The sequence below is a fragment of the Ascaphus truei genome, chromosome 9 (assembly GCF_040206685.1).
Source record: "Ascaphus truei isolate aAscTru1 chromosome 9, aAscTru1.hap1, whole genome shotgun sequence".
Classification (NCBI taxonomy): domain Eukaryota; kingdom Metazoa; phylum Chordata; class Amphibia; order Anura; family Ascaphidae; genus Ascaphus; species Ascaphus truei.
The window spans coordinates 1,238,092-1,255,715 of NC_134491.1; the positions used below are offsets into that span (position 1 = coordinate 1,238,092).

General features: G+C 47.6%; 2 protein-coding genes across 4 annotated transcripts in view; one reads left to right on the top strand and one right to left on the bottom strand.

Annotated features, from left to right (window-relative positions):
* Positions 1-339: 339 nt before the first annotated feature.
* Positions 340-6,685, bottom strand: AP4S1 (adaptor related protein complex 4 subunit sigma 1). Its single transcript, XM_075613190.1, has 6 exons — positions 5,095-6,685; positions 3,356-3,526; positions 2,496-2,582; positions 2,326-2,394; positions 2,060-2,071; positions 340-823 (listed from the first exon to the last, which is right to left on the bottom strand). Exons 2-6 carry the CDS (start codon positions 3,491-3,493, stop codon positions 695-697), a joined length of 435 nt encoding a protein of 144 aa, XP_075469305.1. The 5' UTR covers positions 3,494-3,526; positions 5,095-6,685; the 3' UTR covers positions 340-694.
* STRN3 (striatin 3) overlaps positions 6,185-17,624 on the top strand; it is a 34,320-nt gene continuing 22,880 nt past the window's right edge. For 2 of the 3 annotated variants that reach the window (XM_075613181.1, XM_075613183.1), the window contains exons 1-2: positions 6,185-6,708; positions 16,181-16,284. In XM_075613181.1, coding sequence (XP_075469296.1) covers positions 6,484-6,708; positions 16,181-16,284 — 329 coding nt within the window. In that variant the 5' untranslated portion in view covers positions 6,185-6,483. Of the gene's footprint in view, positions 6,709-7,754; positions 7,870-16,180; positions 16,285-17,624 lie in introns of those variants that run through there. The other variant, XM_075613184.1, reaches the window with a different exon arrangement.

Sequence of the window (17,624 nt, forward strand, 5' to 3'; positions counted from 1 at the left end):
ATATGTGTGCTGAAAAATAACCATTAAAATGTTTGCAGCGTAGAAACCAATCTGTTCTGAATCTTTTATCTACATAAGCGGCACACACAGCGATGGATAATTATTAGATAAATGGTTCTAAATCTGCAGTAGCAATTTCTTGCTTTAGATCCAAATAATTTAATGACCCATCAGCTACAGCTCCACAGCCACCTCTGGGGTGGAATCTTAGCCTTAAAGTAAGCAAGTCTTTATATTAAGCATGCTAGAAATGTTACCCCTTCAGTACCAGAGCGGGACCTGCAGGCTCCTCTAGCTGAAAAGGTTACGATTCTCAAAAAAAAACTCAAGCTCTGGGCAGAAGGTATCAAATCATCAGGATTCTGTGGCTTTATTGTGCACATCTACCCCAATTCTATCTTTAGCATCTTCCTCAGGTTTTCAATGTTTACATGCTCACCCAAACCATCCGTAGTCTAAACCTTTTCACACCCAGCTGTGTATCTGCTGAGAGTGGCAGGGAAAAGTTCTTCCATAGCTGGGTCTCTTCAGACCATTACAAATAAAAATGGGAGCAGCTTTTTAAGACAAAGCTGTAACTGGCAAGTGGTCACATCCCACCGATAACAGCCCCGATGTACACCAGTGCTCCCTCCGGAGCAGCACCGACTGTGCCAACGTCCTTTATGGATCTCTTCGGTCTCCCTGTGGCTTTTCAGCTGTCTCCCACTTTGTCCAGCACGAGCAGTGGTGCGAGGATCCGACTCTTATTTGTTTCTACAGCACATCCGTTTAATATCATCTCATCCAAAATAATGTGCACCTTATCCAGGTTAAACATAATCTGTATGGATGTCAAGGAGTGTTGTTTGGCTTTATAAGTGTTTGGTGACCCTTAATGGGAGGTTACACTGACATTTAACCATATCTATTCATAGTATGTATCTGGCTCAGCCTGGCAGTGGGAGATTGTAAATCAGGATAAAGCTATTCAGATTTTGGAGAACTCTGCATGTCTGAATACACAATCTGCCACAGGGTTAAAAGTAATCCCAGCACTGCAATATTAAACTGGATTTCCACTGCATATTTCTAGTTCTGTGATGGCAAATACAAATCCCACTCATTCATATGTCTACGGCTGCGTCCAGGGTCAGCACTTAGGCGCGCTGACGCTTGTCAGTGAGCGCCTGCAGCCGCAATGAGAGCGGCTTTAGCAGGGGCTCGTGGAGGCGTAGCTGTTAAATTTTATTTAGTTTGAGCGCTCACGGGAGCGGTTTGCCCAATGAGGGCAAACCAGCTCCGTGACATCACTGGCCCGCCCCGTGACATCACTGGCCCGCCCCATGACACGCCCCTGGACGGCACAGGAACAAAGGCCAGGGAAAGCACCGGCTTTCCCTCAGCGCGCCTCCCGCACGCCTGGACTCAGCCTTAGGCCCGTATTACAGTAAGCACGTGTGTCAAGGAGAAATCGCTGTCTCCCTATGACTGTATCTAGTGCAGACCTTAGGCCTCGGCAGTTGCTTGCTGGCGGAAGCGTGCTGACGCGCGCTCCCGCTCAGCACTGAGCCCCTACAACTGCAATTAGAGCGGCTTTAGTAGGGGCTCACCTGCGCTTGCGGAAGCGCAGGTCTTAGGGGAATTTAAAATTCCCCCGCTTGCCGGCGAGACAGGCCGGTCACGTGAGCGGTTCGCCCAATGAGGGCGAACCAGCTCTGTGACGTCACTGGCCCGCCCCCGGCCAGTGACGCGCCCGCCCCCTGCAGGCCCGCCGACGGCGCGTGCGGTAAGCAACCGCAAGGCCAGGGAAAGCACCCGCTTTCCCTGAGCCTCAGCGCGCCTCAGCGAGCAAGCAGGGAGCATGGACTCAGCCTTAGAAAGGTCTACAACCTGCCCTTACCCATTATCTCTTAGCAAACAGCTCTGCCACTGCAGACAGGAATTCTGGCTAATAACAGAAGCACACCGTGTCACCTTTTACTTTGTCCATGTTAAAATAGACCCCTATAAACACCAACCATCGCTTACATAATGTGTAGTTCTGTGATGTACAGTATTTACATTTAGAGAAGGATACGTCCAGCTCGCTCTGTAAGGAAACAAGATTAGCAATTACACATCCATGCACTGCTTACAGCTTCGAATAGCAGCTTCTTGCTCATCTATTAGTAAGATTCCACTTCACATGTATTCTCTGTATATAGAATGGTGTTCTGAGAAGATGCCATTTCTCTGACATTGGGGTACATTGCTAAGTACTTATGTATTGACTGAGCGTGGCAAAATTGGGTGTGAAGTAGCTGAAAACTAACTGTGTGTTAAGCGGCATGAATACAAACTCACCACTCTGCTGAAGTACTTGTCCAAAACCTCCACGAAATTATGAATCAGCTCAAACACTGCCATCTCGTTCTGAAAGAGAAAGTCGTCTCCCGTAGGTGTACAATCTAGATTCCAACCGATTCGCTGCTAGTGGGGCCGGCCCTGCAAGGTTTACTGTGATCGTCTCTTACCTCCGTGTCATCTATCCCGACCACGATGAACAGTGCTGCATACTGCCGGTACACCAGCTTGAAGTCTTTGTACTCAATGAATGAACACTAAAGAGAAGACGTCAAAGACTATAGCAAGAGGTTGCATATGGCAAACTTGACACTATACATATGATACAAATAATGTTTCAAACAACATGGTCTAGTTTTTCTAAGGTTTCAATTCTATCAATCCCAAGCATCCTTTACCTCTGCCATCTCTGCCCAGAAGATGCTTCATGCACCCACTTGCAGTGTAGTAGAGAAATCTTTCATCATTTCTCCTGAATCTCCTCCAATAGAAGGCTGCAATGTCACAGCTCCCCTTTCAGCCCGTGGGAATGAGGCTGAACTGGCCGTTTTTACTTCAACAAAAGGGAATCGAAATTCTGGTACGTATCTCAGGAACCAGGTGGGGGGGGGGGGGGGGGGTGGATAGGTTCAGATCCCTTGTTTCCAATTATGAATTACATATAAATGCCTGTGGGGCTGCTGCTTTATTATCCAAAAGGGTTCAAAACAGAGGTCTGCTTTAAGTATGACAACGTTTGTTTAAGAAACCCTTTCAATGACAATGCAAGTTGAAAGGGTTACACCAGGGTTGGCCAACTCCAGTCCTCAAGGGCCACCAATAGGTCAGGTTTTCAGAATATCCCTGCTTCAGGGGGTGCAGTTAATTACAGCCACCTGTGCTGAAGCAGGGATAGCCTTCAAACCTGAGCTGTTGGTGGCCCTTGAGGACTGGAGTTGGCCACTCCGGCGTTACATGGTTTACAGATTTTGCATGCCAAGTAGGACTGCCCCTCTAAAATGACCGGCAGAATGTAAAACTTTGAGCGCACCTGATCTTTGGCACGAGAGAGGCACAGTTTGATGACCTCGGCTTCCAGCAGTGTCCTTCTCTGCACCGCCATGCGCTCGTAGTATCGGGACAGCCTGGTCTGGCCCTGCTTGTTCACGATTAAGAAGAACTTGATCATCTTTGCTGCACTTGGGATTAAGGACGCCTAAAACTGGGAACATCAACACGTTAGACCCATGTGATCTCTACTTTAATAATTGTGCCGTGGCAATGTAACGAACACGGGCACAGAAAGGGTTAATGAGAACCGTAGTACAACACTACTAATCCGTGACGCCCCAAAGCCCGTCACGCTGGGCTCACTCCACTTTTCCCAGCGAGGCCTTTTGATCAATAATGAACCCGGAAGTAAATTAAGATTAAAATGTTGTTTTCTCCGGGAACACTGGATTCCAGTGCATCAGCAACTTATGTGTTTTTCAGTTTGACTAATGATGGTGTCATAATTACTTCACAAACAATGAATTAACAAAACAAACAAAAAAATAATAATTTACCTGGGACGTCTAAATCAAAAGACATTGGATAAAGATGGTAGAAAACACCCAAAGCTGTTTACCATGTAAATGTAAAAAATATTACAAATACTAAATCATTTTTTTTAGCCTATTAAACCTGTTACAGAGTTCGCTTTCATCCTAGAAGGGACTACCTGTGTATTATGTGGATGTGGTCAGAGCTGCCGTGGTGTAAATGAATTAGAATGGCAGGAGCTTAACCAAAAAGAATATCTGACGTGTGCAGGTAATGTTCCTTCCAATCATACTTCAATGGCCCGATATACTAAAAACATTGTGAATGTATAGCCTGTATTGTGTGTAGAGGAGAAAAACAGGCCTAGTGGTGAGGGAGAAGATTTTGGATCTCGTAAACTCACTTTTATCCCAGTGCAAACTCCTGACCACGTCCAAATCTTTCTCTGCCGCAGATATATTAGACTGGGGGTGGGAAGGATTTATACTACATACTCTGTCAGTGCTATGTGAGAGTGCATTATTAACCCATTAGCTGCTAGTAAAGACAGCAAACAGGTTAAATATATTTATCTTAACCCCTTTGCTACCAGAAGGGACAGCAACCCATACCATGTTATATGTACAGTACACCTCTGCCAGCTGCTTTCCATTAATTCCGAGCAGCGTCTTGCTATTCTGGGGGGACCCAATGTCCAGAGCCACTTGCTGTAACACCAAAAGGACAGCGACACTTAAATACCACCGAAATACTCTGTGAACAGCTTTATGTCAGCTATGCATACTTACCTTTATTGAATGTATACCCTTTATAACCTCTGGTGCACTGCTCTTCTCTTATTATAGAGCCAATCACACACACTGCGCATTACAGTGGAAACATACAGAACATTTATGATACAGGGAATTACACATACAACAAGGCATGTAACCCATTCCCCACAGATTTTACAATCCAATGAGTGCATGTGTTGCACACACATAGGGGTTGAAGTGTCTGGAATTGGTACTAAACCTCTAATCATGGGGAATATAATTTAGGACTTTCTGTATACTCAACACAGAGTGAGCTCTGCATGCCATCAATTCTTTACAAAGCAGGAAGGTTTGTGATACGATGGGTTTCTAATTAAAGACATAGTGGTACCTTCAAACAGTGGGATTATCATCACTTTTAGATAAAGTGCCAATATATAATGTTGCGAATTAAATCCATGGGTCCCATAATAAATAAGGATATACATACATGATGCATGCAGTCCTGCTATATCCTGCTTCTGGGGGTTGATTGCTGGGTCAAGGTGCGAGGGTACCGGGAATTGGGTCCAGGTGTGAGGGTGCCGGGAATTGGGTCCAGGTGTGAGGATACTTGTACCTGGGTCTTGGTGTGAGGGTGCCGGGAATTGGGTCAAGGTGTGAGGATACTTGTACCTGGGTCTAGGTGTGAGGGTGCCGGAAATTGGGTCAAGGTGTGAGGGTGTCGGGAATTGGGTCCAGGTGCGAGGGTGCCGGGAATTGGGTCCAGGTGTGAGGGTACCGGGAATTGGGTCCAGGTGTGAGGATACTTGTACCTGGGTCTAGGTGTGAGGGTGCCGGGAATTGGGTCAAGGTGTGAGGGTGTCGGGAATTGGGTCCAGGTGCGAGGGTGCCGGGAATTGGGTCCAGGTGTGAGGGTACCGGGAATTGGGTCCAGGTGTGAGGATACTTGTACCTGGGTCTTGGTGTGAGGGTGCCGGGAATTGGGTCAAGGTGTGAGGATACTTGTACCTGGGTCTAGGTGTGAGGGTGCCGGAAATTGGGTCAAGGTGTGAGGGTGTCGGGAATTGGGTCCAGGTGCGAGGATACTTGTACCTGGGTCTAGGTGTGAGGGTGCCGGGAATTGGGTCAAGGTGTGAGGATACTTGTACCTGGGTCTAGGTGTGAGGGTGCCGGGAATTGGGTCAAGGTGTGAGGGTGTCGGGAATTGGGTCAAGGTGTGAGGGTGTCGGGAATTGGGTCCAGGTGCGAGGGTGCCGGGAATTGGGTCCAGGTGTGAGGGTACCGGGAATTGGGTCTAGGTGTGAGGATACTTGTAGCTGGGTCTAGGTGTGAGGGTGCCGGGAATTGGGTCAAGGTGTGAGGGTGTCGGGTGTCGGTGAGCTGGATCAGGGTGCTGGTTTGGCAGCAACAAGCAGGAAGAGGCTGCTGTGCATCTACAGCCACAGCGAGGGGGGCGGGATTGTAAAGTGACGTCACCCACAGGACCTGCGTCATCGGGCAGCCCTGGCAACCCTAAAAGGGAGGGAGGGGAGCGACTGTGTGTGGGAGGAGGTCACGTGATGCGGGGGTGCCTTTGTGACGTCAAACTGCGGGCCCGGCGCATGCGCACTGAGGCTGTCAGGAGCTGTGTGTTGAGACCGAGGCGGCGAGCGCGGCCGGTGTTATTACCCAGAGTGCCCCGCGGGCGCGCGGAAGTTACCGGACCGGTGGTGTGAAAATGGCGGCCGCCGCCTGGACGCTGAGACCCGGGTTATAAAGGCCCCCCGGGGGCGAATGATACCGGCCGCTCCTCCCCCCGCACGGAGGCCTCGGAAACCGTCTCACGTGACCACCTTACCGACTCGCGCGCCCCGACTCTAACTTCCCCCTCCTCACAATGGACGACCACCCGGTGGGCGGAGGGACGGCCTCTCCCAGGCCGCAGGCCGGGGGTCTCGGGCAGGCCCTGCAGGGGGGGCCCTCACAGGCGGAGCTGGGCAGCGAGCTCCCACTCCGGCCCCCTCAGTACACCATCCCGGGGATCCTGCACTACATCCAGCACGAGTGGGCCCGCTTCGAGATGGAGAGGGCGCACTGGGAGGTGGAGAGGGCAGAGCTGCAGGTGAGGGGGGAGAGAGAGCGCTGGGCCGGTAACTCTCAGGGCCGCCATTTTGCTGTGTAGTATGGCGGCCGCCTGAGCTCACCTCAGGCCGGACATGTCCCAGGGACGAGCTTCACTCTGCAGAGGACTGGGCCTGACCGGCCCCCACTCACTTGTCTGACGTGAAGGGCCTCTTGGCTTTACTTGGTCTCAGACCCCATTGCCTTGCTTGGTTTCATGTCCCCGTCTGGTAGAGAGGAGTATTGTATACTGGGGTGTGAGGCCCGTCCTGCAGCATTATCACGCTGGTAGGGACCCCCTCACACAGGCCTGACACTGAGCCACACTCTGCTTCCTTAGCTGTCACTCAGGCCCAAGACACACTCCACTTGGGACTGAGCCTCACTTGGCCAGCACAAGTCGCACACATTGGAAGCCAGTCTTTGTGCGTTGGGCCGAGATCTGTCTTTGAGATTTGTAGCACGTCACAACCTAGGTTTATTTGACCAACTTGTCTATTTTTGGTCCAGGTGCCCAGATGAAACAGTTTTTGGGCTCCTGGGCACTGACAGGTGTGCTCACCTGGAATGGGGACTCATACATAGATGCCAAGGTACCATGACCTCCCAGTGAGTGACACACATCCTTCCATGAGCTGTCATTTGTGTCTGGCAAGCATTGGGGATAAGGGTGCCTTTTGTTGTGGCTTTTTGGGGTGCTTCCTTAACCTCTTTGCTGGAAAGAGGCACTTGCAAAGCAATATAAAAACATACAACTTCCCTTTTAAGTGCCATCCATTTTGGAGAGGTTGTAAGATGTGTCAAGATCCAGAGATGGATACATGAGCTCAGAAATCTCTGCCCCAACAACATTGAAATAATTGTGACATCGCTCAGATCAGACTGAGTGAGGTCACGTTGGTGAGTTGAGTTGATCACATGCATCGTCCCATCCAGCACCAGTGTTAATGAAAACATCCCCAGCTCTACATACAACAACCAACAGAAGTGTAAAAAAAAAAAAAAAAAAAAAAAAAAAAAGCAAATGAAATATGTTTATTATACTTTATCTTCTCCTATATTTCATGTTGGGGACGATAAGCATCAGAGTATAATAAACCTGCAGCTTTTTTAATTTATTTTATTGTCGCTTGTTCAATTTCCACGTGGACTTTTTGCTGAGGTAACAGGATTTGTTTTTGATAAGGTGTCATTTGCTTTGGTCTGTTCAATGCCCTGTTGCATATTCTGTACAGAACGGCGTTATTTACAGCAGTGATTCAAAATGACTTGAGTCTGCATGCTATTGTAATAAGTGTGCTTTCCCTGGTTGGGAAGTTCTTGTATTGTATAGGGCAGTTGGTACTGGGAACATGCTACTTTGCAGGGCAGTGAGTATTTTCGTTTGCTCTGCATATACTTACAATACATCTTTTTGGTGCTGATGAGGTTTGTGTGTGAATAATAAATGCAAAATTCAGTGTCTAAAATGTGACATATTCACAAAGTTAGTGAATACTAGTGAAAAGGCTCCTCCAATCTCTGTCACATCACTCATCCATTACAATACGCCTGTGAATTTCATCCAGTTCACTCGTATATATCCCAATAGGAATGCTGGTGCCTTTGATTTTAGTGAAGATGTACAGATTGTGCAGGACTGCTGAGGGTTAATTTACTGAGTGAACCATTAAAATGCATTGACTGCATTGCAAGTTTCTTGAAACTTAATTTTCTAGTCGCACCTTCACATAACTAAAATGATTTGTTTTTTATTTTTGTTTGTTTGTTTTAAGGTATTCCAAATAAGACAGTAAAATGTGACTGTAGATGGGTTTATCAGATTGATTCAAAATGAGGAAGACGTCAGTGTGTGTGTATATATTCCACCCCCGCCCCCCACACACACACCAGTTCTTCTGTATTAAAGTATTGTGGTATTTGTATTTCTTTATTAGCAGTATAGTGAGTGCTTTTATAGTGTGGTGTAAGAAAAGGAATATAACATGTTAATATGCAATAGTCTCATTTATTTGCTTCTGTGCTGGATGAAAAGCCACTTTACCTAAACTGGAAAAGCATAACTGCCCAATTGAGAAATGTAAATAATTACTGGGATTGTTTAGATTCTGAAATATCGTCAGTTCTCGGCGTTTATCCGATAATTGCCTTTGTTGGATAACGGAGAAGCTGTGAGTCCTCTTTATGTATGTATTAATACATTAATTATCACACAGCCTTTATGTGGATCTAACTCCGCAGTTTAGCATCCATTGACAAATGAGAGATTGCACAAAGTGCTTTGCGTTGCAAGTCTTTTTTTACTCCTGCGAGAGCCACCTGTTAACACACACTACATGTACAATTTCCCCAGCACTAAATACCCTATTACTGTTCTAAGAGTTTCACAGACATGGGGTTTTATGTATTTAAGGCCATCGTTGCATGCTAAAACCAGTGGTTGTATAATTGACTTGTAATTTAAAGTATTCTTCGTAATTGGCATAATAGCAAGGTTTTTTTTTCTTTTCAAAGATATGTTTCGAAAGAAGTTAAACATTAATCAGAAGTAAGAATGCTTCTGCATGGAAGATATCCAGACAAATACATTGGGATTTTAGCATAGAAAATAGAGCTATTTATGCCAGAAATTCCCTGACCCAGCCCTGTTTCCTCCTAGGGTAGCGAATGGGTTAAATAAAGTACAGCTTGTTGAATGAATAGCAGTAAATGGGCAAATAATATATATATTTTTAGTGAACTTCTCTCGTATCACGATGACTCTCTTGGAGGCTTCATATGCTTATTTTGCCACCTAATAAATGATATTTTTTTGTATACACTTTAAAGGCAATTACATTTTTATTTATGCATAAGTATACCTGCGATAGCCCAGTAAATGTTGAATAAGTATTGTTACTGTGTGTGTAGATTTTATTTATAGCTCCGATTTTAAAATAAGCGGATTGCTTCTTTTGGTCATTCCCGAATGAGTCTTTGAACAAGATGGTGAGTGTAGTTTATTCTGAGGACTATGTGAAAATGATCTGTCAGAGGAAGGAAATGCATTTTGACAGCTGCATCTCCAGCATGTCTAAACAATGCCGGGAGTCCCTTGTGGGGCTGTATGTTTAGGGGGAATTGTGGTTAATAAGGAAGCCTGACGTCAGTGTTGGGTAGAAAGGATGGGGCAGTAACACACATTTGATACACAATCGGTCACTCTTGGAGTTTCATAGCAATATATGTACATGGGGGAAGGGAGATGGTTAATCCATGCTGTTCATGCGCGTTGTCTGTTTAGACAGTAACATTTTTTTATTAATACTGTCAAGTTTTGGAGATTAAGCAACAATCCTGAATGCCACTGATTTTATTCTTTTATACAGGTAAACAGAACATTGCTGACTATAAACACTGTGTGATAGATGCACAACATATACCTTCGTGTTCATATATCTCACTATATAGAAAGGTGCTTGGAAAGCATCCAGGACCAAAAGGGAGAAGTCACCTTTTCTTTCTTGTAAAGAAACATTTTGCTAATTGCTTCTCTGGCATGTAATGCTTTGCAGACCGCCTGGCAGTGCAGAGGTTAATGAAGGCGCTCATTTCCAGCTAAGCTTTAAATGCACTGGGTTGCATGAGTTGGCGCTCTTGTTGGAGGGGCGCTCTTGTTGACAGCGTGCTCAGCAGATATTGTAACTGCTTTATTAAAGCACTGACTCCTCAGATGAGGGCAGTATTGTCACACTCACGCGGTATTTTTGACCTAACATAAACAGCGAGAATTATTTCTGAGGTATGTGCAGTTGGTCATTAACTGACAGATCAGATGTATTTTGAGTTCTTAAGCTGGGATAGGGGAGCGTAAATAGTTACACACTGCCCTTTCCACACAAACTGGAACGCAGGCCTCAACCTGTCCCATTAAGGTGTGTGTGTGTGTGTATACACACACACACACGCACAACTTGCCACCCCTTTAAATGACACTCAAGTATGTGGATAGAGTAGGCTTTGTTCTGAGCTTCCATTAATAATGTGACTGGAGAATAACATTGATCGTGTTAACTGTTATGTTGTGGTTTGCTTCAGTGAACCCTTTGTTACCCTCTCTCTCTCCTCTCCCCCTTATCCTTTTCTCTCTTCTCCCTCCCCTTCCTCCTTTCTCTCCCCCCCTTTTTTTTCTTTCTCTTCCCCCCCCCCTTTTTTTCTCTTCCCCCCCTTTTTTTCTCTTCCCCCCTTTTTTTCTCCCCCCCCCCTTTTTTTCTCTCCCCCCCTTTCTCTCTTTGTCCCCCCTTTCTCTCTGTGTCCCCCCTTTCTCTGTGCCCCCCCTTTCTCTGTGTGTCCCCCCTTTCTCTGTGTGTCCCCCCTTTCTCTGTGTGTCCCCCCTTTCTCTGTGTCCCCCCTTTCTCTGTGTGTCCCCCCTTTCTCTGTGTGTCCCCCCTTTCTCTGTGTGTCCCCCTTTCTCTCTGTGTCCCCCTTCTCTCTCTGTGTCCCCCTTCTCTCTCTGTGTCCACCTTCTCTCTCTGTGTCCCCCTTCTCTCTCTGTGTCCCCCTTCTCTCTCTGTGTCCCCCTTCTCTCTCTGTGTCCCCCTTCTCTCTCTGTGTCCCCCTTCTCTCTCTGTGTCCCCCTTCTCTCTCTGTGTCCCCCTTCTCTCTCTGTGTCCCCCTTCTCTCTCTGTGTCCCCCTTCTCTCTCTGTGTCCCCCTTCTCTCTCTGTGTCCCCCTTCTCTCTCTGTGTCCCCCTTCTCTCTCTGTGTCCCCCTTCTCTCTCTGTGTCCCCCTTCTCTCTCTGTGTCCCCCTTCTCTCTCTGTGTCCCCCTTCTCTCTCTGTGTCCCCCTTCTCTCTCTGTGTCCCCCTTCTCTCTCTGTGTCCCCCTTCTCTCTCTGTGTCCCCTTCTCTCTCTGTGTCCCCCTTCTCTCTCTGTGTCCCCTTCTCTCTGTGTCCGTGTGTCCCCTTCTCTCTGTGTCCGTGGCCCCCCTTCTCTCGGTGTGTGTCCCGTGCCCCCTTCTCTCGGTGTGTGTCCCGTCCCCCCTTCTCTCGGTGTGTGTCCCGTCCCCCCCTTGTCTCTTTCGTCCCCCCCTTGTCTCTTTCGTCCCCCCCTTGTCTCTTTCGTCCCCCCCTTGTCTCTTTCGTCCCCCCCTTGTCTCTTTCGTCCCCCCCTTGTCTCTTTCGTCCCCCCCTTGTCTCTTTCGTCCCCCCCTTGTCTCTTTCGTCCCCCCCTTGTCTCTTTCGTCCCCCCCTTGTCTCTTTCGTCCCCCCCTTGTCTCTTTCGTCCCCCCCTTGTCTCTTTCGTCCCCCCCTTGTCTCTTTCGTCCCCCCCTTGTCTCTTTCGTCCCCCCCTTGTCTCTTTCGTCCCCCCCTTGTCTCTTTCGTCCCCCTCTTGTCTCTTTCGTCCCCCTCTTGTCTCTTTCGTCCCCCTCTTGTCTCTTTCGTCCCCCTCTTGTCTCTTTCGTCCCCCTCTTGTCTCTTTCGTCCCCCTCTTGTCTCTTTCGTCCCCCCTTGTCTCTTTCGTCCCCCCCCTTGTCTCTTTCGTCCCCCCCCTTGTCTCTTTCGTCCCCCCCCTTGTCTCTTTCGTCCCCCCCCTTGTCTCTTCCCGTCGCCCCCCTTGTCTCTTCCCGTCGCCCCCCTTGTCTCTTCCCGTCGCCCCCCTTGTCTCTTCCCGTCGCCCCCCTTGTCTCTTCCCGTCGCCCCCCTTGTCTCTTCCCGTCGCCCCCCTTGTCTCTTCCCGTCGCCCCCCTTGTCTCTTCCCGTCGCCCCCCTTGTCTCTTCCCGTCGCCCCCCTTGTCTCTTCCCGTCGCCCCCCTTGTCTCTTCCCGTCGCCCCCCCTTGTCTCTTTCCGTCGCCCCCCCTTGTCTCTTTCCGTCGCCCCCCCTTGTCTCTTTCCGTCGCCCCCCCTTGTCTCTTTCCGTCGCCCCCCCTTGTCTCTTTCCGTCGCCCCCCCTTGTCTCTTTCCGTCGCCCCCCCTTGTCTCTTTCCGTCGCCCCCCCTTGTCTCTTTCCGTCGCCCCCCCTTGTCTCTTTCCGTCGCCCCCCCTTGTCTCTTTCCGTCGCCCCCCCTTGTCTCTTTCCGTCGCCCCCCCTTGTCTCTTTCCGTCGCCCCCCCTTGTCTCTTTCCGTCGCCCCCCCTTGTCTCTTTCCGTCGCCCCCCCTTGTCTCTTTCCGTCGCCCCCCCTTGTCTCTTTCCGTCGCCCCCCCTTGTCTCTTTCCGTCGCCCCCCCTTGTCTCTTTCCGTCGCCCCCCCTTGTCTCTTTCCGTCGCCCCCCCTTGTCTCTTTCCGTCGCCCCCCCTTGTCTCTTTCCGTCGCCCCCCCTTGTCTCTTTCCGTCGCCCCCCCTTGTCTCTTTCCGTCGCCCCCCCTTGTCTCTTTCCGTCGCCCCCCCTTGTCTCTTTCCGTCGCCCCCCCTTGTCTCTTTCCGTCGCCCCCCCTTGTCTCTTTCCGTCGCCCCCCCCTTGTCTCTTTCCGTCGCCCCCCCTTGTCTCTTTCCGTCGCCCCCCCTTGTCTCTTTCCGTCGCCCCCCCTTGTCTCTTTCCGTCGCCCCCCCTTGTCTCTTTCCGTCGCCCCCCCTTGTCTCTTTCCGTCGCCCCCCCTTGTCTCTTTCCGTCGCCCCCCCTTGTCTCTTCCCGTCGCCCCCCCTTGTCTCTTCCCGTCGCCCCCCCTTGTCTCTTCCCGTCGCCCCCCCTTGTCTCTTCCCGTCGCCCCCCCTTGTCTCTTCCCGTCGCCCCCCCTTGTCTCTTCCCGTCGCCCCCCCTTGTCTCTTCCCGTCGCCCCCCCTTGTCTCTTCTCTCTTCCCCCCCCCCCCCCTTTTTTTTTGTCTCCAAGAATTTTGTCTTTCCTTGCCGCGACACAATCGCGTGGTCAGCGATCAGCCAATGGGAGGGCAGATGGGAGGGCCCTGTTATGGCCGCGCTCCCCTACAGACCACCGGTCTTTTATCTGTGCACTAGTTGCCAGACGTGCGTGCAACAGTAAAGACTGGGGCCGTATCCTTACAGGTACAACACCCACTGGCTGACTTGCTTGTCAGTATTCCTGCAAAGTTTCAAAGTCTTGGAGGTATGGCCCTGACCGAGAGGCAGACAGATGCTCTTTATTATTATTATTATTATTATTATTAATGGGCTCAGTTCGATGACCCAGCGTCAGACAATGTCTCTGCCTGCGAGAGCGCTCTGATCTCTCAGGTATGCGAGGGTGTGGTGTTTAGAACCTGAATGAACTTAATGTTGGGGTCATAATATGAGGATTCTGTTCAGGCTGGCGCTGACAGCCATGCCCACAACCCAGCCAAGTTACATACCAGGCATTCTTCAAACGTACTACATTTTTCTATTGTGTTGTAAATATGGGTGCACACTGCCACCCATTTACCTCATTATATAACATTGGGCCCATGACATTATTGAGCAGTCTAATCATCATTGGCGTATTAAGGGGGAAGCAATGGAAGAGGACAACCCATCTGACGGCGAAGGGGTTAAATCCACAGCCCCCACTCCATATTCCATGCATATATTTTGGCTTTGCTGAACCATGAGGTCTGTTGGAGCCTGGGGCAACTGAACATATTTATAAAATGTTTTACCAGGAAGTAATACATTGAGAGTTACCTCTTGTTGTCAGGTGTGTCCTGGGCACAGTTATGACAACAATACATGGTTACATTAAATGAACAGAAGTTATACAGTCAACTCACCCCAGGGGCAGTCCTTTTTTTAAAGTCTATTATATTCTTATTTTTATTTTTTTAAACACATACTTTTATTGTATTTCAGAATGATGTAATCAACTTTAAGTAGAAAATATTGCAACTTTTAAGGCCGCGGATATAGTAGGCAAGCGCGACGGAGCGCGTGGCATCGCACACGCTTGCCCCAGAAGCGATCTGTGGCCTTTGGAATGGGGAGGGGGAGATGCGACAGAGGCGTGTCGGGAGGCGTGCCCATCACGTGAGCGGTTTGCCCTTATTGGCTGAACCACTCGCATGACCCGGTCGTTGCATGGCAAAATACAAAAAAATTGTCGGCTGAAAACTCGCGGTGACGCGCTCTATGGCTGGCCTCGTAGAGGTATGGCCTTTTGTTGGTGCGCGCAGTATGGACACGGCCTAAATCCTGTGAAAATTACTTTTTATTTCAGTGAGAACCCTGTAACTCTTATCTTATCGGTCGCGTATTTCTGCAACTTTGACTGGTTAAATATTGTACCATAGTTACTTGTCATGGAGGGAAGCTCTAAATCTATAAAAAAAATAATTTCATATTAGACTATGTTCCATCAGTCCCTATGTCCCCATAGAGGTTAAATCCTGGTGTCCTATAATGTGCGGTTTCCTATGCAAATCGATGTAGTCTCGAGTAAGTTGCGCATAGCCGCATGTGTGTTTTTTCGGAGAAATGACTACCAGGATTTTTTCGTTCCGTCTGTTTTGGTGATGCTAGATCTGTTGTTCTGTTCAGATGAACATTTTAATTTACTTGTTTTTGTAATAAAAGATTTGTGCTTTACATTAGTGTTTGTTTAATTATGCGCAGAAAGTTAAAATATTGCAATGCTTATCCATCCAGGGACCTGCTTATCCATTACTTTACAGGATGCTCACAGAGTTCTGTCCATGCTAAGGGTTGTGTCCTGGGATCCGTTTTTATAGCATTGCTGCTTTAAGAATTCTATGTCTGTCTGTTCTAATTTCTCTGTCTCAGATCCCTCCGGAATCTTCCATCATTTTTCTTGGTGTCTTATTTTAGCTCCGTCATGTAAATCTTCCATTCCTATGCCAAGCTTCTACTGTTCCAAAGACTACATGAACTACACTACACGTTAGCAGGCCTTGTTCAAAACCCCGAAGTGTGTGTGTGTGTATAGATATATCTATATCTCTCTTATCTAGATGTATATCTATCTATCAACAGCAAAACAGCTTCCAAACATATTTACAATACCTTCAAAATAGAAAACATACATACATGCACTCTCACTCTCCTTTCTATTTTGAAGGTATTGTAAATGTTTAGAAGCTGTGTTTCCTGTTGGTCTCATAAATTAAGATGTTTATCACTTGAACTAGACACCTACAATTTCAGAATGACTGGGGTACTATTTCCTTTGGGAATGAGAACTCATCACAAACACAGAATGTATTGTTATATGCACTCATCGATGGCTTTACTGTTTGAGTTATAGCATTTAGGCCTAGATTTGCCAAGAGCTTAAATTAACCCCTGGACAACCCGAGAACCAGCAAGACATTTCTTTATCAAAGCAACTAAATGCTGTTATGTTGCTGGGGGATGTCACTTGTGCTTCTCTAATACATACAGTACTATTAATTGTGACTGTTGATGGGGTTTTAACATTGGAGCTTTTCATGTTGTCTATTATGGTACAAGTGGCTGCTCCCGTCGCGGTGTATGTAGGTAGACGCAGGGTGGTCTAAGTTTTATATAGGCAATGAATGTTAACATCTCTGTACTCTTACTCTATTCCAGGCTCGGATCGCCTTCCTACAAGGTGAAAGAAAAGGTCAAGAAAATTTAAAGAAGGATTTAGTAAGAAGAATAAAAATGTTAGAATATGCATTAAAACAAGAAAGGTATGTACAAACGCAGTGCTAATAATACTACAAGTAGGAAGTCATGGATGCGTGTGAGACCATATTATCTAACTGTCCTAGTACCAGTGCAAGGTTTCCTGCATGACTAATGAGAGCGATTCGTGGGGTCAGGGGACAGTAGAGCACACACACTGCTCCAAATCTGAAAGTTCCACGCATCACTCTGAAACAGAATACAGTCTGTCAGCTTTGTAGTGTGTTGCCTTTTGATTGTCTAATTCACGGGTGGGCAACACTAGTCATCCATGGGCTATCAGGATATCCCTAATTCAGATAATACACTGGGGGGGGAACCACCGCTCAGTTTAGGAATGTATGGATGGGGGGGAGGTGCTCCCCTGGTTTAAAGGGTTGGATACAACTAAACTAAAGAAAGTAAACCCAGTTGTGGGCACTCGGCCTCCCTGCTGGATGATAATTGATAATAGTTAAAAAAAAAACTTTAATTGCAATATAATTAAAATTAATGGTGTTAAAATCGAAAAACGACACAGAATGGATCCAAGTGTCAGCGCTGCAGTGAATGCTGGGATCTATTAAATAAGGAGGGAATATGGGCAACGGTGAAGTCTACAAACACCTTAATCAGGTGTACAAGATATTGGTAATATCCCTAATACAGTATATAGCGAAGAAGGGAGAAGGCAGTGACTGTATGCAAGTGTACCTATGTATCTATAACCTTCTAGGGATGTAATCACACCTTGGAGTATAAGTCGTGTTCTCCCTAGGGAAAGGTTAGGAAGTATTTTGATGTCATAGGCATAAGGTTTAACCAATTAAGGCAACGCTGGAAATATTAACACCCAGAATGAGATGTGATTATAGGTGTGGTCAATTACTGATTCATAGATACATAGGTACACTTGCATACAGTCACTGCCTTCTCCCTTCTTCCCTATATACTGTATTAGGGATATTACTAATATCTTGTACACCTGATTACGGACTTTACTATTGCCCATATTCCCTCCTTATTTAATAGATCCCAGCATTCACCGCAGCGCTGACACTTTGATCCATTCTGAGTCGTTTTTCGATTTAGATCACAATTTATTTTAATTATCGTGCAAATAAAGTTGTTTTTTAACCTCAATTATCATCCAGCAGGGAGGCCGAGTGCCCACAACTGGGTTTACTTTCTTTAGTTGTATCACTGCTTCAACACAGGTGGCTCAGTCTTTGACTGCACTCCCTGTGCTGAAGCAGGGATATTCTGAAAGTCTGACCTGTTGGTGACTCTTGAGGACTGGTGTTGGGAACCACTGGGCTGTCGAGTCATTGACTGAGCCACCTGTGCTGAAGCAGTGATATCCTGA